At 47.6% G+C, this 23,781-nt stretch overlaps 1 protein-coding gene across 3 annotated transcripts; it reads left to right on the top strand.

Annotated features, from left to right (window-relative positions):
- The first annotated feature begins 1,044 nt into the window (after window positions 1–1,044).
- LOC119164468 (zinc finger Y-chromosomal protein) lies at window positions 1,045–22,133 on the top strand. 3 transcript variants are annotated; one of them, XR_012885603.1, is made up of 7 exons: window positions 1,045–1,477; window positions 3,760–3,809; window positions 8,088–8,178; window positions 9,717–9,858; window positions 16,272–16,331; window positions 20,568–21,190; window positions 21,574–22,133. XR_012885603.1 is itself a non-coding variant. In XM_075871795.1 (6 exons), exons 1-6 carry the CDS (start codon window positions 1,426–1,428, stop codon window positions 21,061–21,063), a joined length of 891 nt encoding a protein of 296 aa, XP_075727910.1. In that variant the 5' UTR covers window positions 1,046–1,425; the 3' UTR covers window positions 21,064–22,133. The 3 variants fall into 3 exon arrangements, 2 of the variants coding, with proteins under 2 accessions (XP_075727910.1, XP_037272560.2); XM_075871795.1 differs by having other exon boundaries at window positions 1,046–1,477; window positions 20,568–22,133; XM_037416663.2 differs by lacking the exon at window positions 16,272–16,331 and having other exon boundaries at window positions 1,299–1,477; window positions 20,568–22,133.
- Window positions 22,134–23,781: the final 1,648 nt, after the last annotated feature.

Raw genomic sequence — 23,781 nt, 5'->3', positions numbered from 1 at the left:
GTTCGGGGTACGGAACGTAATGTAACGGTGAAATGTTATTTATTTGCTTTGCTATTTAGCAAGACCAGGCTATGGCCAGACAAATTAAAGCAGCTTCGAATACACGGGGAAAGGAAAGGCGTGTTGTCTGATGTGCGTCACGATACGTGCGAACGAGAATACGCTGCCAAAGATAAGGTTAGCGCGCGGATAACGTAAACGGGATGCGACAATTCAAACAATAAATCGCCTTGCTAGCTCCGGTTAGAACAGTGGGCCACGAACTGCTTTCCTATAGTTGCGACCGTCGTACACGAGAATGGCTCACTGCCGCCTTTCGCATTAAAAGAGCCGTAGACGATGCCGTTCTTGTCTAAGAATTCTAGGCTGCCTTCGCCGAGACAGCACTGTGCCGAAGGAAAACAACGAAGCTGCGGCGCCAACCATTTTCGGAGAAGTGGTCGCGAGCTTCGAGAACGACCGCTTTCGACCCCAACCTATGTAAACTAAACTCGCAACCGTGAAGACCAACGTTCACTCTAGGCTTCTAAACACGTTGCATCATGTTTGAAGTGCAACGGCTGCATAAAAATGCACATTCAGAACTCCAGCCGGCTATCAACAACGCAGTGACACGAGTGATGATGCAGACGACACGAGAAACCGGCAATGACGCCGGCGTGCCCTAACATAGCCTCGTATATTTTTCTTGCCTGCCGGATGAGCGCGAAACGCCCGTCATCTATAGCGGCACCACCTACGTAGAATTTAGGGTCCTAATACTTGGCCTTTGAGATGAGCAGTTTTGGCATGTGCTATTTTCAGAGGTTAACCCCCGTATTCTAGAAGGCCCCTTCACTCAACGCTCCACCTTCACTTGAGAAAGCCGATGGGAGCACCATCTCCAGGCAAGGCAAGTCACTGCATATCAGTGATAATTTGCTATTCTTCAGTAGCGAAGCGTCATTTTCAGCCTAGCAGCGGCGCAATGTTCAACTCTGTCAAGTGAAGAGTGAAAGTCGAGTCGAGGAGCGTTTGTGAATACGGGGGTATGTCTTGTTTAGAACAGGCTGCTTGCTGAATGAACGCAAAGTGCCTGTCTTCTATGGCGGCTTCAATTGTGCAGTGTTAATTATAATTAAGTTTACGTCTTTTCAAAACTTTTTTACGTTATTTTTGTTGCATATCAGCACCAAAAACGTAGAAACTCATTTGAAGACAACCCTACTTAAGTAGCGCCATCACCGCAGTTCCAACGAAGGCTGTTTTCTAAGTGACCACCAATAATCCGGCAGGCAAAGAAAATAATGGAGGCTATGGCCCACAACTCCCTACAAAAGCACGTGATTTCCGCCGCATTCACCGCTCTGCACGCTGTCTGCAGGGGCCTCTCCTCAGCTTATCTTCCTTCATGCAGTGAGCGAGAAAAAGTCCGCAGCCAGTGCCATGGATGAGACAAAGTATATAGATAGAGGTGGCAAAGAAGATGACGATTACGGTAACTTATTCTCTTATGTGTCACCAGCCGCTCCACGCGGCCTGCTTATTCACTCCTGTTGTGCTGTCTGAAGCAATGTGCTATTTTCTCCTCTTCCGTAGTCCTAGTCATGTGCTTCTTCGCTTACGCGACCTTATGTTCGTGTGTCTTTGCTGTCGGTATTGTCTCTGTCTACACAATGAAAAATAGCGCAAACTTTACGGCAAATTGCCTACCTTGTTGTGCTTTGTCGGCCTCAGAGGAGACGGCAGTGTCGGCAGTCAATTTCTGCTGTGCACACCGCAGGATTGCTGATAGTTCGCGATAATTTGCATGTAAACGTTTGTGAATTGCCGCAGCGAACAAAACTTTGTGTAAACATGGCAAGATTATTCACAATTTGCGGAGCAGCGCAAATATTTCACTGCAAGATTCCGAAGCGCGCGACTCCGGAAAGAGGCGTGACGATAGGACAGAACGAGCGCTCGTGTCCTTCTTGTCCCTTTGTCGGCGTTCTGTTCTCGCGCTATAACAATCGTCATGTCATACCGACTAGCCCAAACTGCCACGCTTCCAGACAGAGCTTGGGCGTTGGGACAGCAAAACGTCAGGTTACAGGGCTAACCTATTTTAGGTGGTGCAGCTTTGTTCGAGCACATTGCACGGTGTACGATCGAGTACTTATGGCTGAACACTGGGAGGATCGGGACTGGAGTGTGCCCGTTAGTGCTTGTTTACTTAATTTGAAGACAGTACGCCTTACAGGACCCCGAGCCAAATTTTTATGCAAGGTCAACGAGCACATTAAGCAGTGATGCCAATGCGGATGTGTAATGTGTACAGAAAAGGGCAGTTTGTAAGTTCGAACGTCGTTAAAGCGTGTGAGAAGCATGGGTGCCCCCTCCCGCCTTCCCCTTCTCTTCCTTTCTCACACTTTTAAAAAGAAATCTTGGTGCCGTCTCTGGTTGGAAGCCATTGTAGTAGTACACCAATGGCTAATATGAATTAAATGCGTATATAAATAGTCGAAATGTACAGCTTATGAAATGCAAACTTGGCAATGTTTTAGTAAGTGACATGAAATTGAATGGGTACTGTCACCTCACACGCCCGCTGGAAATATATTCTGGTCATCAAGGCTAGCTCATCGCCCTCATTATTTTGAGAGTGTTCAGGGAGCGTGGCATCAATTTTCACGAACTTATTACTACTGACCTTTGTATGGCTGCCATTGTAGAGAAGCCACCAAACCTTCACTAACATCTGTAATGGGAGGATATCAGCCGTTTCACAAACACTTGATTGAACTTGGCCTAGTGGCTTGGGTGGATATATCGCCCATTGCAAGTTTAGAAAGCCGCAGCCTGACATTTCTGAAACGCACCTCAGCAGGTGCTGCAAACGTTGGCAGTTGTTACATCAGCTTTGGTCATCTCTCTAGCACAGGACCCCTCATTGATAACAATGTCTTTCAGACGATCACATGCATAGCAATGAGTCTCAGTCGCTGTAACTAGTCACCACAATACAGATGTGAGGTCGGTTGGCATTGGCTTCCTTTGGCAGTTGCGACTGGCTGTTTGCACGCATGTCACCTATGTTCACCGAGCGAATCATCCTTAAACTTTTGCTGCCTACCTGCGTTGTTACCTGGAAGCTTTGTCACGTGCCTTCTTTCGACTCTGCCTCTAGATGGTGCCACTTTGTCCAACACTGTCCATGACGCCAATTTCAGCGATGGTACATTCATGCTTGTGTGTAAAAAAACCTATAGCAAGCTTGTGTTTAATAGCAGTGAGCTGGCCTTGGCTTTTCATGCGGTGAATGCTGTCCGGGTAGTCAATATGTTTAAAGTCTAGTATGTTTCTGTTCCCTTGGTACCTTTTATCACTATAGTTTGTCAGCGAACTTTTTGGAAGGGGGAAATGAATGTGTTTAAAACCTTGAATATTGCATCTCTTAACTTGATGCACTATTCACTTTACGCTTCACGTATGCCTGGATGAATAGGATAGAAAGATGTTATTGTTTTGTCTCTTGCTCTCATGATTGCCACAATGCAGTTGCATGTATCCAGAGTGCTTATGTGTTCCTGAAGTTAATAATATTCTGCCATGTTTTACTAGCATAAGCAAGGAGCTGTATTAGCTCCGCTGTCGTTACAATTGTGTTTATTGCACAATATCACTACAGTTGGCCTTAAAGCTTCTTGTTATAGGGGAGGGGGGTGGCCAAAATGATAAGGGTAAACTTTTTTTGATTTATGTGATGCACAATATCAATGAAACCATCTGTCTTTCCAGAAACAACCATTATGGCAAGGCTACTGAGAGATTCATCTAAGGAATGCCAGGTATGGTGGCCATCTTGTACGTTGAACGCTTGGGTCATTGCAATTGACAACAGTGTCCTGGCATGTTTAAAAGGTGATAGTGGTGGTGCTGCTGCAGGCGATCTTAGCCTGCCAGACCTGGCCAGCAATCGCTCTGCCGGGGCTTCTCTTTCCACAAAATATGTGCCGCCAAGCGTCGCTCAAAGTGGCCCTGCAACACTTTTCCTAGTAATCGTTGAACGGCTTCATTATTGCCTCACTAATAGATTGCTGCAAAAGTTTTTTGGAATCCTTCTAGTGTGACCAGGGTTAGCGTTTTGTCGCATGTTGCTAGTGCTTTCTTTCTCCTTTTGTACCAGCAAACGCATTGAAAAGCTGCGCAGGAGGAGATGCAAACGGGGGGCAAGAAGATGCGTTCATTCAACAGCGCATGCCGTGACCTAGAGCACTTATTTTTTCTTTCAATGTGTGGCTTATTTTAAGTGTGATTGCGAGCATTCGCATGCATAGGTGTGTGCACGTGAGGGGGGGGGGGTGCGCGGGGGGCATCTTTTTGTCGCTTAAAAGGAGGGGGCACAAAATCAGCCCCATGCATTCACATAATATGGAAGAGGGGACTCTGCAATGACCCTCCCCCTCTAAAAGGGGAACCTTTCTCACACTTATGTAAGCTCATCATGTCGGTATCCTGTGGTGGCCGTGGTGGTAATGCAGCTCCACTGTGCTCAACTTAGCCTGTGGTTGTGGACTTTTACTTTATGGCATCATTTGTTGAGAGAAAAAGCTAGTGATTTCTAGATGATTCAGAGTTATTTCCAGGCCACGCTCTCTTAGGAGCCCCGGCTACCAGTCGGTGGCATTTTCTGACCGCGCTGAAAAAAGCGTTGCAGGGCCCCTTGAACCAGTTTCTGATATATTGGTCAACCGTGTGAGGCACGCTTTCTTGCAAACCATTCACGCACCTTCAAGAACATGCTATGTTCAGCACACTACATGGAAAGCCCTCTTTCCTTCTTGCTGTCCATGAGCTTCTTCTTTTCAATGCAAGTGTGTTTGCTAGACCATGTGTATTCATATCTATCGCCCACTTGATTGAATTCACCGAACAGTGAAGTTGTCCCTCCCTCCACCCATTTGAACGACCATGCAGGAGTGCGCGTTGTGCTCGTTTTTGCCCTACAGAGCAGCGACTCGCCGCATTGAAGTTACCTCCTAACACGGGGCCAGTGCAGTAACCCCCTCATCATAGTGACTCAGCGACTCTGGTGTCTTGCAAAAAGGGCAGTCGTGGGAATATGCCGATTGTATCGCTGGCGAATCCGCCTTTTTCATTGTCACGGTGTAAGGCCCAAACAACAAAACGTTCCTTTCCTTTGACCGCGTCCTTTCCTTACGTGAGGCTTCCTTACAACCAAGTACCGACGGAGGAAGCAAGCGTACTCTGAAAGCTCCCTTAACCCGTTCTCGAGGGAGGAATGGTTGCCGTGCTCCTGCGTTCGAGATTATCCAATATAAGCTTTGCTCACAAGCGTTTATTCTGTAAAAAAAAGTTGGGTCACCACATCATTTCCAAATTGAAGTGTTAATATAGAGACGCGTGTACGCTTTCTTCCAACTACGATTACTGAATGTGAAAAGCCACCGTAGTCGAGCGCAAAACGTGGTGCATTCTAGCAACACTGCGCGCCGTCGTGCCTGGCACCATGCACGCACGCTCGCCGCTCGTGTCTCCCCGCAGAGGTGGGGTGGGAGGGTTGCCTCGAAAACGAAAACATCACGTGGGCTAGCTGTGAGGCGAAGCGCTCGTTCAGGGCAAGGAGCGGACCTAAGGGCGCACGAAGGTAGCCCCAAAGCAACCTTAAGCTGAGGAAGCGCCAAGGAAGCCTTTACCGAGGGCTCCTCAGTGAGGAAGCTTTCAGAGTGACATAAGGCGGCCTCACAAAAATGAAGGCTTCCTCACTGAGGAAAGGAACGTTTCGTTGTTTGGCCCTAAGTTTCCTTTTCCTAGTGGACGTGCCTCATGTTGTCGGAGCCTTTCTGATAGTGCCGTATGACGAAACGGAGGAGCGCTTGTCCTGTTTCTCCCGCTTTTCTCCCGCTGCTTCTACTTTTTTTTTTTTTTCGCGCCGTTCCGTTTCATCATGAAAGTACATCTACGCGCTGAACTTTACATCCTTCTGGTGATACCAGTTGTCCCGGCTCCCACCAAAACGTCAGGGAGCTTCACAGGAAAATCAAAACGACTTATTACGCTAGGGTTGTGCAATTGATGAAATTCGCAAATATTAAACTGAGTAGTTTTCTATTCGGTTTGGTATTTATATCGAATAACTACTATTTGTAAATGAATATTTTCCTATGAGTTTATGTGTATTTCAAAATGTCATCAGGAGGTGGCATGCTTGACAGTAACAGTGTTGTTTAGGCTTTGCTAAATCGAGTGGCATGCTTCGTGGGAGATGGAATGGAAAGGACGTCATGTGATTGATCACGTGAAGGAGTTGTAACTGAAAGTGGGAGAGAATAAATAAAACAAAATGACCTCAGTCAGGTTCTGTTCACCCAGGCCTTCACGGCGCAAAAACAAGTGTTGTAATCTACTGGTCTATACACAACTCGTGCTTGCACAACATGAATTTATGGGCAGCATATGAATGCATTTTATTACTGCATAACTATGTGAAAAGAAGGAGCCTTTTGAGAGGAGAAAAAGAAGGGAGTCGACACTAGAAGAGAAAGTTGGGCTAGTCGGTGGTCTATACTTGAAATGGAAAAACAGTGCTAAAGAACAGATGAGGACTGAGGAAGACGGGCCACAAGCACTGAACTCGTTACTAAACGATTGGCCCCGTATCTGCTTGTTACACTGCAAATGTCGTCGAAAGACGATAGTCTTGTGTCAGGAGAGAGTGAACAAAACGTTTATTTCATGTTCTGTGCACGGAAATCGGTGAATTGTATTTTGGAGGTGCTGCGTTAACGTGCCTCAAGTGTGCAGCGGAGACGAACAAGCGCATCAAGTCACGTCACACGTGAGACATAAGCGCTATCTGGCAGTTATCTTAGAAAACGAAGCGTGTGGGGTGCGCACCCGTCTCTGAGGCGACAAGGTCTACTAGCAAGGCGAGAAGTAGGGGCCACCACCGCGTCGTCTGAGGAAAGCGTTAAAAGCACTTACTTTTTCGTGCAAGCGTTGCATTGTAAGCGCAGCGTAATAAACGCTACGGTCCTTAGAATTAGTTATATATGCCCTTTCCAGTAAAAAGACTCATACAGATTATTGACGTGTTGTTATGGCACCTTAATTATGGGCAATAATTGCTTTTTAATTGACAGTCGCACAAGTATAAACGCTATATCTTTAGCAATATTGGTGGGCGCTGTGGTTGGGGTTCGGCCGTATGGGGTGTAGTTTGATGCCGTTTGGAGTATCGTTAAGGGCGGACAAACAGACAATTGTACAGACAGAAATACAAAAAAATTTTGTGTCGAAGGTCCCCGAAAAAGACTATCCTCTTTAACATTTATTGGAGGACACACGCGCATTTATCAAATGGCCGTCGTAGTCACGTTGCATGCCCTGGCCTGCGCTCAGCAGAGCAATCGTGGTAAAGAATTACTTAATCGTGACAAAATGTGACGTGTTCGTAAATACCAAAAAAAAAGACCAAAGCGAACCAGCTGCTGGTGAAAAAATGCGCAATAGTCCGCAAAAATAATTGCTCTAACACAACCGGCAGCGCTGAACCCAAGTATCAGACCTCCTTTTCCTTTTAATGTTAAGTGCTTCGATCATGTCCCTAGTGCATTTGTCCCGATGGCCAAACACACAAGTGGTTTCCTCTGCCATCGGCTTGCAGCCACACATTGTACAATGAACTGCAAGTGCCATCTGCCGTAAGTCGTTAACGAGTCATTAAAGGGAGTCACGCACGAAACCTGTGGGCACTGTAATATCTCAAAGGCTGACCCTGTGCATATCATGCACAGCAGCAGTGCCGCCGACACTGCTTACGATTAGTGCAGCCGCAACAGTGATATGTTTTCGAGCGAGTGGAATGGGCCACAGCCAAAGTCGTACACTACCGTAGCGTTCCAGTACGGCTGAGAAGGAGCTTATCGTCATGTGGGATTCGCATGGCTTAACCTGATGGACAGAAAAACAATAAAAAAATGCTTATTGAAAACTTTGCTGAAACTTATGGAGCTAAACTGAATTTCTCATGAAAGGGATGACAGTTTCGCAGTCCACACTTTTCGCGACATAAGGCTGGCTGGATTTTTTATTTATATGTACAGGCCAATCTACTCAGCACCTGCACGCAAGAAACGCAGACGCAGGAAGTCGACGAGGAGTCCGGCGCTCTACTTCCAAGGATGCCCGATAGACGTAAGTGCTCATTTCTTCTGAGATCACTTGTGGAACACATGTCTAGTACATATGACATTGGGAGAAAGTAAGACAGGTTCAGACGCTTGGTGCCTAAGAACTGTCTGTGGAGGTGGCCTTAAAGCAGGGTTCTCCTATTGTTTTCTGTAGAACTCGGGGGAGGGGGGGGGGTGTTTTGAGTTGTGCGAGTGGTCAGGGAGAGTGTCATCTCGTCTCGTTTTACCCGATTATGTCATACATTTTGTTTGCTGGATTTAATGGAGCCATTGGCAACGAATTTTCTGGCATTTTGCGAGGTAGCAGAAGGGTTATGAAAATGGCAACTGACAACCACGTGGTTACAGCGGAAGTGACAAGGAAATCTATTAATATTGCTCAGAAAGGTAAGCTTCTAGCTGACTAAAAATCCCTTTTGGTCTGGGAATTGAAGCAACGCCTTTCCGGGGCTGTTTCTCTACCAGATGAGCCAGCCAGAATGATATCGATCAGTAGCGTGAGAGACAACATTGTGGCATTGCATGTCCATGTGCATCTGGCTACGTTGATGTGGTTGTCAGTTATGCATTCCATGATGGCGCCATTGTGTGATGCTTGTGATTTGGTACAGTGAGAATTCGATATAGAAAATCGAGATATAAAAATCGAGATATAACAAATTTTTGGTTAGAGTGAAATAAATGAATTGCATTTCTGTAGTGAGCTCTTGCTGTAGTGTTCGAGTAGCAATAAAGCCAGACAGCCGCAGTGGTTGTAACTTGTTCTAATTGTGTGATATGCGAACGCACGGTGGTTGTGCCGAGAGCTTTTAGTTCGGCCTTGCTAGCGTAGTTTGTATATCGATTTGAAGGTTTTGCTAGCTGAGAAGCCGCTTGTCGGCTCATAAAGAATGCATCTTTTTTAACGGATGATCTAATTTTTCGGATGATTTCACAGTCCCTGTGAAGTTTTGAAAGTTGGATGTTAATGGGGAAAGCTTACTAGTGAAATGCTTTTTGAAAGGGGGAATTGCATAATAGGCTTTATCTTGTGTGTAATGAAAGGATTTACAATATACCTCAGTAAATGATGTATCAACATAGAAAAGCCTTTTTTTTTGCAGCCTTGAATATTTGAGATTTTTAGACATTTTCACATATGATGCCTCATTCACATGGAATCTAAATTTAAAGTGGCTTTATTGTATTTTCTAAGGTGTAGGGAAAATGTGGCGTGATTGTGAGATTTTCTGGTACTATAGAATACTGATCTGACACCCTCCTCGACATGGCATTGATGCAGGGAGCTTTGGCGAAAATTATAGGTGTTGGCCAACTCCCTTGACAGTAAAAAAAATTTAATGTACTGGAAATTGCAAATACAAACCTTTAATAAAGGTAATTTGTTCTAACTACAATAAAACTTGGATTTTTCATGTTATGAGGGGGATTGGTGCTGGCTGGGTAGGGGGTTTTTGTGGTGGTTAGTCTGAGTTGGTTCTAAAGCGCCAAGTGGAGCCAGGAAGGTCTGTTGCTCGAGTAGCCCAATGTTGTCTACTGCAGGTGAGTCTGGTACCGTCACCGGCATGGAGTTTTACTGTGCGTCTTGTGGCGGCAGATTTGTGACGGCCAAGCGACTGAGAGCGCATGTGAAGGTCTCGCACAAAAACAGGTGCTCCCTCTGCAGCTATACGGCGGACACAAAGTGAGTGACCGTTCTGTTTATCTATAGCGCGATAAAAAGTCCGCCGCGTTGGTGTAGTGGTCGGAGCACTCTGCTTCCGACTCGAAGGTCGTGAGTTCGATCCCGACCGCGGCGGTTGCATTTCGACAGGAGTGACACAGTAGAGGCCCGAGTGCTATGCGATGGTGCACGTTGAAGAACACCGGATAGTCAAAATGTTCAGCGCTCTCTACTACTGTGTCCCTCGTAAATCATATTGTGAAAGAAATGCCATTGAAACTGGCATGTATCGAATCGTTCGCTATGTCACACGTGCAGTACTTTTTGTGTTTTCATGCGACTGGCCTGTTCAATGTGTGACCGACACTTCACGCAAACAGCACTGCAATGTTTGGGAAACTTTTCTATCATTTCAGTATTTCTCGTGATTATGTGGCAAATCGTGAAGAGCCAAGTTTGTTCTCGATCTAACGCTAGCACCAGTGATAATGCTTGAATATTGGATAAGGCACGTATAAAAGCTGATGCAATTTTGGGACTACTCCCCACAATGGTACAGTATTTGTGGTGTTGGTCTACTGATCCACAGGTCATGGGATCAAATACCTGTCGTGGCGGCCGCATTTCTGCTGAGCTCGAGGTCCATGTACCTAGATTTACGTGCGTGTCAAAGAATGCCAAGTGGTCCAAGTTGCCGGAGCCTTCTAATAGGACGTCCCTCATAATTATATCCCCAACAATTATTGTTATTATTATTATTAATACTATTAAGTTTCAGGGACTAGCAGATTACCGATAGTTGGCAACTGTGATCACTGCTGTTGATATACAGCATGTATTGCTTGTAGAGTCAGCAAACTTGAAGGGATCCCACAACACTTTTCTGATTAGCCATGGAATGAGTTCACATAAAGGAGCTTATTGCCTCACAAATTGACTGCCACGAAATTTTTCAGCATCCATACAGTACGGGTGAAGTTGGAAAGATTTGTCGCACGCTGCGATTGCTTTATCTCTTCTCTCGTCCCAACGAAACCACTGGAAGCTAAGCACAGACGGTTGGAAAAGGGAAAGAGGGTACGTCACGGGCCCGTTTCGACTTGAGCACTCAATAAACGCCCGGCTTTTCAGAGCGATCGCACGCGCAGACACTGACATATTGTGGCCTCCCGTGGCGGCCCCAGTAGCTCCCGAGTGCACCAGGATCAAATCGGCTAACGGCGTGATAGTCGACCTGTGATGCAATGTTATAGTACATAGGATCGTTTGTCGAGAAAAGAGAAAGTGATTTTTATCTGACCTTGAGAATTTTGTGCAAAATTTAGGCCGTGAGCTGCGCTATAATACAAGGCTCGTGTGTTCTCGGGAGCCTCAACTACCGATAAACGTCGTCTTCTGACCATGCTCAAGCGTTGCAGGGCCATCTTAACTGGAATGCTCGGCAAAGTGTCGTGAAACAATTTGATCGACGCTAGCGCCACGTAGCTTCGGGCTCTGTTGCGAAGATGTTACTACTGCCATGGCGGCTGGCTGAAAAAAAGCGCACAATATGGCCCGCCGCGTCGAGCGGCTTTCAATGGGAGAGCGCGTGTCGGCCATAGTTGCAGTTCGGGCCGCTGCAGTGGGACGGGGCGGGGACAGGAGGGACGGGGAAACGAGTGGCGGCGGCTCTCTCGGGGCAGCAGCAGCCGCAAATTAGCTGAGTGGTTCACAACAGGGACCCACTCAGTTCTTCTAATCAGTGTTTTTTGAATATCATTTATTGCAGTGATGACATATCGCGTATTTAGTAGAGTCGTAGGCGCCATCTTTAATTGAATTTTCGTGTGCGTGCCCAGCGCCTGACATTTTTTTTTTTTTTTCCAGAACCAGCTTCTTGCTTTGAGGCTGAAAGAAAAATCTACAATACATGTAGCTTAATTATATGGCTTTGAGTGCATGACAAAGCCATTGTACTATTTATGAAGATGTGTTAAACTAAGGTATTTCAATTTTTGTGATGTTTATTCAGTACCTTCGCGTTTTTTTTTATTTCATCCAGAATGCTGGACAAATAATTTTTAAGACACTTGGCAATATACATTCTTAGTTTTTATATGCATAAAACGTATAAAGGAAACATGATTTGAATATTTGCCCTGTTATTCAGCTTCAAACGCTGGATAAAAGTGGTTTCTACAAACATGGTGACGCTCTCCTCGTAGCTTTATGGAACAGGCTGCGAAAGTATACATTATTAGAAGTGGAATTCAAGTTTCTTGGTAGTTCATACTAGGCAGGAAAGTATATATATATATATATATATATATATATATGATATCTAACAGACAATACATTCCTTGGCATTTTTGTTTGTTAGATGTGATTATATTGTCAACACACAGAAAAATGAGCCCTTAGGTATATGTTTTAATGTTTACACATCGCAAAACCATGGCCGCTGTAGGGCAGTCGAGTACACATGCCTTCGTTTCAGCGAGCAAATGTGCCAATTTGTCGATGTTTCATAGTAGAACAAATGAACAGTAATGAATGACAGAACAGCATCACGGAGACTGCCAGAAGACAAGCGCATCGAAGTGCTATCGGGATTCGCCAGTGCCCGTGGATAGGCTAATAGGAAAATACCGAATGGATAGTTTTATTGTCAATAGACACATAATCCAAAAGTTGGGTGCACAAGATGCAGGCAGAAAAAAACAACGACAAATGACGTGAAAAGTAAACAGAGGCGATTTTAGCAGATCGTTTATGCCAGCTTTTTTTTCCTACCGTGGCTCTTTCCAAAATGACCCTCCTCACAATCTCACGGCTAGAGCCTCTGAACGGGTGTGTCGGCTGCCAGTATATTGTCACGTCACTCCAGGGGGTGTCGACAAGGTTTAGACGTCTCAGCAACAGGGCTCTAACCAAGCGCGTTGGTTGGCTCACGTGCACTTCTTTCTTCTCTGTGGTGTGAGCCTTCACCTTGGCATACGACCCACTACTAGAAGTAGGTGGCAATATTCCTCAACAAAAAAAAAAAAAGAGCATCATCCCGATGCTGTAAAGTTATTGCAAAGAAAAAACCAAAACAAAGTAGTTTAAACAATGAAAAAGGGCACCAATAATCAAATGTTAGACGCAATAAGTTCACCAATGATGAGGCAATTGTCGGAGCACAAATGCAAAAAACACAGGAAAAGTGGTCTTTTAGGAACGCGCAAAATAAGGCTTCATGCGCACCACGTGAACTATGTCAGAGGTCGGTTGTTTTCGTTGTACCCATCATGACGACGTAGCGTCCGGAACCACTACGTAGTTTACGTCGCTCACGCGGCGTAATACTTTATACAGACCGAAGTATCTGCTGAGCAACTTTTCGGAGGGGCCACGGCGTCGAACAGGGGTCCAAACCCAAACTTGGTCTCCCGGACTGTAAGATACGTCATTGTGACGCATATCGTAACGTCGTGCATCGACCTGTTGCTGCTGACCAATGTGTAGCCGGGCGAGATGGCGTGTTTCCTCGGCACGTTCTGCAAATTCTTCTGCGTCAGTTGTTAATTGATCGGCGTCTTCATAAGGAAGCATCGCATCCAGCATCGTCTGAACTTCGCTGCCGTAGAGAAGTTGAAATGGTGTAAATCGGGTTGTTTCTTGAACGGCGGTGTTATAAGCGAATGTCACATAAGACAAAATGCGATCCCATGTTTTGTGTTGGACGTCGATGTACATGGAGATCATGTTTGTGACTGTCTTATTTAGTCGCTCGGTTAAGCCGTTGCTCTGCGAATGGTAAGCAGTCGTCGTTCGATGCCTAGTGTTACTTAGTCGAAAAACTTCGTCAATAAGCTGTGCAGTGAACGCTGTTCCTCTGTCGGTTATCACTGTAGATAGAGCACCGTGCCGCATAACAATGTAGCACATGAAGAACTGTGCTACCTCAGAAGCTGTGGCACGTGGTATCGCCTGTGTCTCAGCATAGCGGGTCAAATAGTCAGTTGCAACAATGACCCATTTGTTGCCGTCGGACGATATAGGAAATGGGCCGAGAATGTCCATGCCGACTTGGTCAAATGGCTTGTGGGGTGGATCAATTGGCTGAAGTAATCCAGCCGGCTTGCTTGGTGGCGACTTTCGACGCTGGCATTCACGACAGCTTTTAACGTTCTGCTTCACGCTTGCCGAAAGTCCGGGCCAGTAGTACGCCTCACTTACTCTGGCGAGCATTCGCGAGTAACCTAGATGACCAGATGTGGGCTCGTCATGACTCGCGGAGAGAACTTCGTCCCGCATGTCCTTCGGAACGACGAGGAGGTAAGCGCGGCTCGTAGAACGGCCGTTTTTTTTTGTACAGGACATTATCTCGGAGGCAGAAAGTTGTCATGAAGCGAGATAGATGGCGAGGTATAACGGCACTATGACCCTCCAGATAGTTGATGAGCGGTCGAATCTCTTCATCCTCTCGCTGGCGTCTGCTCAAGTCAGATGAGCTAAGGGCGCCCAGGAAACCGTCATCGTCCTCTTCTTGATTGACTAAAGGTGCACGCGACAGCGTATCAGCGTCTTCATGCTTCCATCCAGACTTATATACGATGGTCACATCAAATTCCTGTAGACGCAAGCTCCATCGGGCCAGTCGTCCAGAGGAATCACGAATGTTTACCAACCAGCAGAGGGCATGGTGGTCTGTCACCACTTTAAATGGACGACCATAGAGGTACGGGCGAAACTTGGTGATCGCCCACACTACTGCGAGACACTCTTTCTCTGTGGTCGTGTAATTCACCTCGGTACGGGACAGTGAGCGGCTGGCATAGGCTATGACTCGTTCTTTGCCGTGATGATGCTGGACGAGCACTGCGCCGAGGCTGATGTTACTGGCATCAGTGTGCACCTCTGTGTCAGCATCATCGTCAAAATGCGCAAGAACAGGGGCTGATTGCATCCGCTGTCGTAGCTCGGCAAAAACAGCCTGTTGCTCAGTAGCCCATACAAATGGTGTGTCGTCGCGTGTAAGGCGAGTCAAGGGTTCCGCTATCTTCGAAAACCCTCTAATAAATCGTCGATAGTAGGCGCACAAGCCCAGAAAGCGCCGAACAGTCTTTTTGTCTGTAGGATGCGGAAACGCGGCTACAGCGGCAAGTTTGTCGGGGTCGGATCGGACTCCTTTGGCGTTGACTACATGGCCAAGGAATTTGAGCTCTTCATAACCAAAGTGACACTTCTGCGGTTTGAGTGTAAGATCTGCTGATTGAATAGCCTGTAGCACACTCCTGAGGCGGCGAAGATGTTGCTGGAAGGTTTCAGAAAAAACGACAACATCATCAAGGTATACGAGACAAGTTTGCCACTTCAGACCAGTAAGCACAGTGTCCATCATTCGTTGGAAGGTTGCGGGCGCTGAGCACAAACCAAAAGGAAGGACTCGAAATTCATACGGGCCATCAGGGGTCACAAAAGCAGTTTTCTCGCGGTCTCGCTCGTCAACCTCAATCTGCCAGTACCCGCTTTTTAAATCCAAAGAGGAAAAATAGTGGGCGCGGCGTAATCTGTCTAACGAGTCGTCAATGCGTGGCAGCGGGTACACGTCCTTTTTAGTCACGCTGTTCAGCTTCCGGTAATCGACGCAAAAACGTAGCATTCCGTCTTTCTTCTTGACTAGGACGACTGGAGAGGACCACACACTGTTGGAAGGCTCGATGATGCCGTCGTCAAGCATTTCTCGAACTTGCGTACGAATGGCTTCTCGTTCCTTCACTGACACACGGTAAGGCTGTTGGTGTACTGGGCGGGCGTCGTCGTAAGTGATGATTCTGTGCCTAGTGATCGAAGTCTGGCGCACCTTAGAGGAAGCAGCGAAGCAGGACTTGAATTTAAGCAAGAGTTTTCGCAGTGCTGTCTGGTTTTCTGGTGTGAGGTTAGAATTAATATCGATATTGTTTAGAGTCGTATCGGCGGCCTCCACTGCGTCCAACGAGAAGCAGATGGGAACGGTTCCTAATTCATCTGCAAACGCTAACGAAGTGCCACGAAAAAGGTGTCGGTGTTCGTTGCTGAAATTTGTAACGAGCAGTTGAGATCGGCCATCACATAGCTGTATGATACTTCTAGCCACACAAACACCTTGAGTCAGCAGGTGTTCATGATTACTTTCTGCAATCGCTTCACCATTTCGCAATCCACAGCATGTGACGTTGACAATAACACTGGCTCTTGGAGGAAGCGTTATACTTTCAGCAGAAACACGAAGAACGTCGGTACGTTGTTGGTCGTCCTGCTTGTCGATTGCTCGGTCGGCTGAGAAGGTGATGCGATTCTCTTGAAGATCAATGACAGCTCCATACTCCTGCAGGAAGTCAACACCAAGAATAACGTCGCGTGAACATTCACGGAGCACAAGGAAACTTCCTACAAAAGTATAACCGCAGACCCGAACTCTACTCGTGCAGGTTCCAAGCGGAGAGACGGTGTGGCCACCAGCCGTTCGAATCACAGAGCCATGCCAGGGCGTGAGTACCTTCTTTAGTAGTCTGGTCATTTTCCCGCTTAGTATCGAATAGTCAGCCCCGGTATCAACTAAAGCACCTACTGCATAGCCGTCTATCAGCACCGGTATATCCAGAGAAAGCCGCACATATCGCTCAGTCGAATCTACACCCTTTACTGTTAGCGTCGATCGGAGGTCTTCACCACGTCGACTGCCAGCGACCTCGCCTCTAAGGGTTGCTTGCGTTAGTTTTCCCAGCGGGTACTGGAGGACCATGCGCCAATATGGCGCTGTGGCGAAGATGAAAAGCGCCTCGGCGACGGTGAGGGCGACTGCCGTCCAGAAGGCGGTGGCATGCGCTGTTGAGCCAGGTAGTCCTCAATGTCCCGCGGTCGCTGGCCATACCGAGGAGGCGCTGAATATACTGAAAATCCGCGCAGCCCGAGGCGCCGGTATGGACACTGGCGGTACAAATGGTCCGCTTCACCGCAGTGGAAGCACAAAGGTCGGCAATCAGGAGTGCGCCAAACATCAGATTTCCGAGGCGAAGCACGTCTGTCGTCAAGGTAGTGTGCTGGTTGTTCTGCAAGATGCACAGGGCTGGCGTAAACGAGGGGTGGGGGTGTGCGTGTGTTCTCGTAGTACCGGAGAGGCGGCGCTGACTGAAGTGAAACCGTAGGAGGTGCCTGAACAAACAGCGGGGAAGAGGAAGCTGGGCGCTTCAAGGCTTCCGCATAGGTCGCACGGTGGTTGTCAGCCAGAGCGGGTGTGGCGTTATTCAGACTCACAGGGTCACGAAGGGCATGATGCAGCTCATCCTTGACGATGCTTGCAATGGAACTCACCGTAGGTAGTGGTGGTGTGGCAGCCTTTTGCAGCTCCTCGCGTACTATGGAGCGGATAAGGTCGCGCAGACACTCGGTGTTGCTCCCAGTAGTCGTGAGAACTTGAGCAGTGGACGTGTTCACTTGCCGCTCATACAGGGTGGATCGATGCTGAAGCATCTTTTCCATCGTGACGGCTTCGGACAAAAACTCGGCGACCGTGTTCGGAGGGCTCCGTACAAGGCCAGTGAAAAGCTGCTCCTTAACTCCCCGCATCAGGTGACGCATCTTCTTTTCTTCTGTCATACTCTGATCAGCCTGTCGGAACAGGCACGTCATATCTTCCACATAGGTCATGACAGTTTCATTGGGCATCTGGATGCGGGCCTGGATCGCTCGCTCCGCTCGTTCGTGGCGATCAGCACTTCTGTAAGTATCCAACAGCCGGCGGCGGAATTCGGGCCACGATGTCATCTGTTCCTTGTGATTCATGTACCAGGTACGTGCTCCATCCTCCAAATAGAAGTACACACGTCGTAGTTTGGCCACGTCGTTCCAGTCGTTCAAAGCAGCCACGCGCTCGAAGTCGACCAACCAGTCCTCGACGTCTTCGAGCTCGTTGCCATGAAACGGTGTCGAACCTGTGGACTTTCGAGGGTGTACCGAGTGGCCGGGGGGTTTCCGTACCTGTTAAAGTAGTTTGAACGGACGTGCTCATCATACTTGTGTGAACTGTAGGGTCAGCTTCAGGTGGCCATCCCCTGATCCTGCGGCTTGTCCGATGAACGGGAGTGTTGACTCGCACTGGGCTTGTGATGCCGCTTCCAGGAGGGGTCTGAAACATCCGTGAGGGGCCTCTTGTTCCCTACCATCTGCTTTTCGGCACCTTTTTGCATCCGCCTGTATTGCAGATGTAAGTTTGAGTCTATGTGCCGTTCCGCAAATGACCACAGACAGCTGAACTTCTTCACTTGAAGGGGTGCTCGAGCTGTTTTACGAAAACGAACATCAGTTCCACATGGCCTTGCGGAAGATGCACGACACCACAACGTGGCAGCGTTCGGAAATAACCGGAACTAATGACAAAGGTGCCAAGGGTGCAAAGGCAGACATTAGAAGAATACTAGAGATAAGCCGGGAATTAGAAAAAACTAAAGAGAGGAAACGGGAAGGTGGTGTCTGGATGCAACAACGTTTACAGCCAGCAGTTGTGGTGGAGTGAACGTAAATATATGCTTGTCGGCTGCGGAACGGGCACCTTTTGTGTGTGTGTGTGAGTGTCGCCAACCAATATGCACTCACTTGGATATTCTCCCTGAAAAATATCGCCTACCTAGCTGTGAAGCGATTTTCAACTGGTTTATTACGCAAAGGTGTAAAGAAGTAAAAAAATAAAAAATACCAGGATCAGCCCTAAATTGAGAATAAATAAAATATTTTCACGCAATTTGTTTTGATTGTGTTCACTGTTGAATGTAAGGTTGATCAGGTTGCCTTATCATTAAGAACGTCAAGAAAAACATTCAAAAGCTCGGGGACGCAAACACTTGTGTTCGCATTTTCCGATCTTTCATCACTCTTTTCGTCTCAAAGTATTCATATTATTCACTTCATAACTGCTCGCTCAAATGCCAGTACTGAAGTCACAGTCACTGAAATTTCAGAGACTCGAGTCCACTGTTATGAGATCACACACATGCTAAGTATATTTCATGGTTGTTGCATCTGATACTGTATTGTATGGATACTATGGAAGTGTTTGGAGCAAGAAAAAAGACCATCGTATTTTGGGTTAAATGAACAGTGGCAACTTCAATTGCTGAGGTTGCTTATTCTAAACGAAACGATCAAAATCTTAAGCAAGATTTTCTGAAGTGACATACTCACATTTACCATAATGAATTTCGATGCATTAGGAAAAGTGTAGCTCTTCCAGATCAATTAGTAGTGATCTTGTAAGATCTGAGTAAAATGTGCTCACAATTCTTAATTCCGCAATACTTTATCGGTGTGCTTGGCTCCATGCATCTCAGGCAAGACAATGCCGAAAATTTGCAAGGGTTGTAGCTATGTAAAAGCAAGATCGGTAATTACCTGGTGGGCACACGCTAAACGGGTATTGAAAGATTTTGCGGGTCGCACACAGATGCATGCGCTCAATTGTAACTACCGCAAGCGCGCCGCGCATGCGATTCCGTGGGTGCTCGCAAACACTGCCCCCCCCCCCCCCCCCCGGGCCAGTTTTGGAGCACGCGGCGGGCCGTACCCGTGTGCTCTTTCATCCATTGGCCATGCCACTGTATGCCTCATACCATACAATCATACCGAGATATTATCTCAACAGCGCACGGCGTTTTGTGGCTTGCATCAGTCAAACCAGACCATGCTATGATAGTGTCATTTCCTGGGCATAGGTGCACCCTATAAAAATATTCGTCTTGTATGGCTTGAGTATCCTTGCGACAATGTCAAATGCCCTAACATCCCCTTGAAAGTCTCGTATTTAGCAATTGGGGAGCTCTAAAGCTGCGACACCGTTTAATGTTCGTGAGGCATTTGGCGAGCGGAATAGCTTCAACTCATCGCTGCAATAAAGTTTACGCTCTCGCCCGATGAACGCCTCCATCCACGTTTCTGCGGCTGTAACTTCAGGCTTATCGGTGATGGTTGTCGAATTATTTTTGCTTGTTCGCATGCCTTTGCATGTAGTCACCTCACAGGAGAATGAAATGATAGGCTGGTAGGGTGGCGGCACCTTTCAGAGCAGACATCAACCACTCTGTCGGCTTCGTCTGTTGCCAGATGGCGTGCTGTCGGGCGCATTGGTATATGGTCACCGAGATTGCGTGTGACCCTGAGGTGCACAACCTTCGGAGGCCATGACTTGGCGACGCTCATACTGTTGAGTGCGCTGACGAGAGCACTGCGATTGCCAGCGATGCCAAGGTGTCTCAAGAGTGGAGGAGGCAAGGTAGTGGTGAGAAGGGGATAGCTTTAATTGTCCGTGGTGGCCTTGGTACATGGTGCGTTACTTAAAGGGGTCATGAAACAAAAATCAAGCTGTCCAGTTTTGATTCCCCCTGCTTCATTAAGAGTTGGACATGCTGATTATCAGATATTTTAGCACAATTTCAAGTCTATAATTAACAAGATTCATTTGACATTGTAGTTTTGTCGGGCCGGTGCGGCCCTATTGGCCTCATTGTCGTGGAGACCACGACAGTGCTACTGTCTTGCAATATTTTTGGTGATTGTGTGCTTAAGTAAGAGTATAGAAAATGTGTATTTATAAGACATTGTCAACAAAAAAATACATTGTGTTTTCTACACCAAACATTACCCTCGTTTTATAATGGGCATGAGCACTCTACAAATTTTTTTTGCAAACTGACGTGCTTACAAATTGTTTCACATCTGTCCACACTCGCATGCAGGGCTGTTCTCGAACGGCATGAAAAGAGGCACAGGGACAATCGTGTGGTTTGCATCATATGCGGCCGGCGCTTCAGCAGTCAAGAAAACCTTGAGGTGCACAAGAAAGTACACACCTCGGCGAAACTGTACGAGTGCGATGTGTGTGGCCAGTGCTTCAACGTCCTATCAAACATGAAGCGGCACCGGAACCTGCACTCTGGGACTGCTGGGCAGCACACCTGCCCTGACTGCGGCCGGGCGTTCCATCAAAAGTCGCACCTCAGGTCGCACATCCGGACCCACACGGGTGAGCGGCCGTTCCAGTGCAGCCAGTGCAACGAGCGCTTCACCGAAATCGGCAGTGTCAGGAAGCACGAGCGCATGATGCATGAAGGCGTCTACCCGCACTACTGTCCGTACTGTAACAAGGGTCTCGCCAACGGCTACAAGCTGAGGATGCATGCGGACGCGTGCTACCGTAGGCAACTGAAGGAAGACGCGACCCAGACTACATGAACTGTGAGGATGAAGTGAAAGTGGTGGCAAGTGTGCAGACTGCTGGCCATGGTGGCCTTACGGTTCGGGTGTGCCGCTTCTCAGCACAAGAGTGTGGGTCTAGCCAGCGCAACAGAGCTATCCCAAGGTATTTCATGCAGCGCTATAGTCGGTTACAACCCTAGAAAAAAATGTAGGCTCTGCACACAGCCATTGCTCTCTTTTCCGCAGAAAAACCTGTATAACGGATCCATCCAATTAGTGCTTATTTATTCTCGTGACGTCGGGAACTTCTCGGGTATTTCAGATAGCTCACTTCTGTGTACAGACACATTTGTGTCGCTGGTTTAATGTTAGAAGCTTTAATGTCCTCGTTGACATCGTCAGGAATTCTGACGTCGCTTCTGAGCCAGACATAATGGCTTATATAGTAACAGGGAACCTTTACCTCCTAATATGCATACTATTTACATGAGCCGAGAAGTGCTTGCGGTTCAAGTGGAAACCAGATGGCACGACTGTCTTTCGCAGGTGAAGAACAGGTGCAGTGTTTTCGTGGGCAGAGCGGAAGTTTCTCTTGGGCTGTAACCAAGTATATCTACATCATGGCGTGGCGCCACCAGCACATTCGTAGTGACCATGGACGGCAAAACACCATCCCTGCCGCCTCAGTGATGAGCAGTCAGACAGTGCTCAGTCTATAAGGGAGCCAGGTGGAAACCTTTCTCCATTTTTAGAAAAGTGTTTCTACCTGCAGTCATTGTTAAGTTATAATGTGTCATCAGTTAATATGTGTCATGTTTAGTTATGATGTATGAGCGAACATATGGGTGCGTGGTAAACCGCGCGAGGAAGGACTAGCCATACTTGCTGGCTGTTTAGCTTGTAGTAAGTAATTTACGTTGTGGCATGGGCACAGAACGGCAACATCGTTTTTGAAAATGTGCCACATTTTGTTATCTGTAGCAAGGAGGTTTGGATGCTGTATCCACTCTTGAGAGGATTAAGACAACGGCTGCAGCAGCCGTCTTGGTATGGGCATGGTAAAACGTTAGCCTTCAGCAAAGGAAAGGGGGCATGTAGCGCGTAGACAGGATAACCGCTGGTCATTAAAGGTAACTAACTGGATTCCCAGAGAAGGCAAGCTGGTTAGGGGGAGACAGAAGGTTAGGTGGGCAGATGAAGTTTGCGGGTGTAAATTTGAAGCACCAAGCACAGGACCGTGTTGACTGGCGGAACATGGGAATGGCCTTCGTCCTGCAGTGGACGTAGTCAGGCTGATGATGATGATGATGAAAGGAAAAGGAGCATCTTCCTCCCGGGCTCTTGAAACTTAATATGGCACATTTCTTCCGAGCAGATACATTTAAAATTACCAAACCTACATATAAAGCATTCCTAAATATTACGAAGTTTTAGATGCGAAGCAGCTCTGTCTAGCCTGTGTAACGCTGTTCCTCCGTTCGCACCGCTCCCCTCGCCGCAGGTGTTGGAGCGGTAACCAAGTAGCTCACGCCCTTCTAGCAGTGACGTCTCTCTCCCTCGTCTGCCATGCACTCGCTGCGTGTCGGCTCTTTCTCGCTTCACCCTCTTTACCGCTCCCAACGCTCGAGCCCACCTCTCACCTGGACATAATCTCACTCGGGCCACCTCCCTCCATCTGTCCGCCGGCGGGTGCGCGCCTCGAGAATCTTGCAGCGCCGACAATGTGGACAGCGTTCCGCTACCTGCCGGGTGATCACGCTGACGGGCGGGACGTCGTCGCGTATATGCTTTCCGCTAGTGAGCGCATACGTTTCCCGGCTGTCGCCGACGTTGTGAGGGTTAGCGAAGCCGATCGCGTTCACATATGGCGACGTCAGCACCGATGAGGCTTGAGCCAGGGTAGTTGAACGCAAGTGTCGGCAGTGGAAGACCCGCGATACCAACGAGGTGCGAGTAGAGAACACCGATTGCGTTCGAGAATACAGACAGCGCGCGGGTAAAACCGACGAGACGCGAACCAAAAAAGCCTAGCACAATCGTCTTAAGCGCGTTCCGCTTCCCGTGTCTTTGCATTTCAAACAAAGCTTTACTCAGGTAAACGCTACCCTGAGTTTCGCTTCAAACTGTTTTTCCAGCTCCGCGTCGACGCCCGTTTCAACGGGGCCAATGCCGTGCGCACTAAGGCCCCTGTATTTTTCAAAGGTAGCGCAAACTCCCTTCCCCGCGCCGTTTCCTCCTCGCCCGCCACTCTCAGCCGCCATGAAGGAGCGACTCACACGGAGCGCGCCGCCGGACGGTTTCGTTTTGTCGCACGGCGCATTGAAGTAAGGCCCCTAGGGGCCTTACGTTGAAGTGCTTGCTTAAAACACGCCAATTCTTGGTGTAAATGCACAACGGTGCTCGCAAATACTGTGTAAGAACAACAGTGTGCGATCGGCCAGTGCCTTAGCTATCATCTCGTGTTTTGAGGGGAACCAAATGTACGAAATGCCGCCCTATCGCAATCTGCTTTTGCAGTACTCATCGTCGATTTAATCTGAAGCCTGCTTCACAAGATAGAAAAATCTGGGCTTTGTGTAATTTTTCTTGGGTTTATAATCTGCTTTTGCAGTACTCATAGTCGATTTAATCTGTTGTCTGCTTCATAAGATAAAAAAATCTGGTCTTCGTGTAATTTTTCTTGGGTTTATAAGTGTGGAACAGCCCCTCAAAAGTTAATATGAGTGCTCTTAGAGCTCGAGTTTGTACAGGAAC

This window comes from Rhipicephalus microplus, chromosome 8, assembly GCF_043290135.1.
Source record: "Rhipicephalus microplus isolate Deutch F79 chromosome 8, USDA_Rmic, whole genome shotgun sequence".
Lineage (NCBI taxonomy): Eukaryota > Metazoa > Arthropoda > Arachnida > Ixodida > Ixodidae > Rhipicephalus > Rhipicephalus microplus.
The sequence above is the reverse complement of the archived record's forward strand: the minus strand, read 5'-3'. Positions and strand labels throughout refer to the sequence as shown.

Coding starts and splice junctions, on each gene's coding strand:
- LOC119164468 (XM_075871795.1), top strand. CDS start 1,426: ATGGATGAGACAAAGTATATAGATAGAGGTGGCAAAGAAGATGACGAT. Junction 1,478..3,759: donor CAAAGAAGATGACGATTACG/GTAACTTATTCT, acceptor CTGTCTTTCCAG/AAACAACCATTATGGCAAGG. Junction 3,810..8,087: donor ATTCATCTAAGGAATGCCAG/GTATGGTGGCCA, acceptor TTATATGTACAG/GCCAATCTACTCAGCACCTG.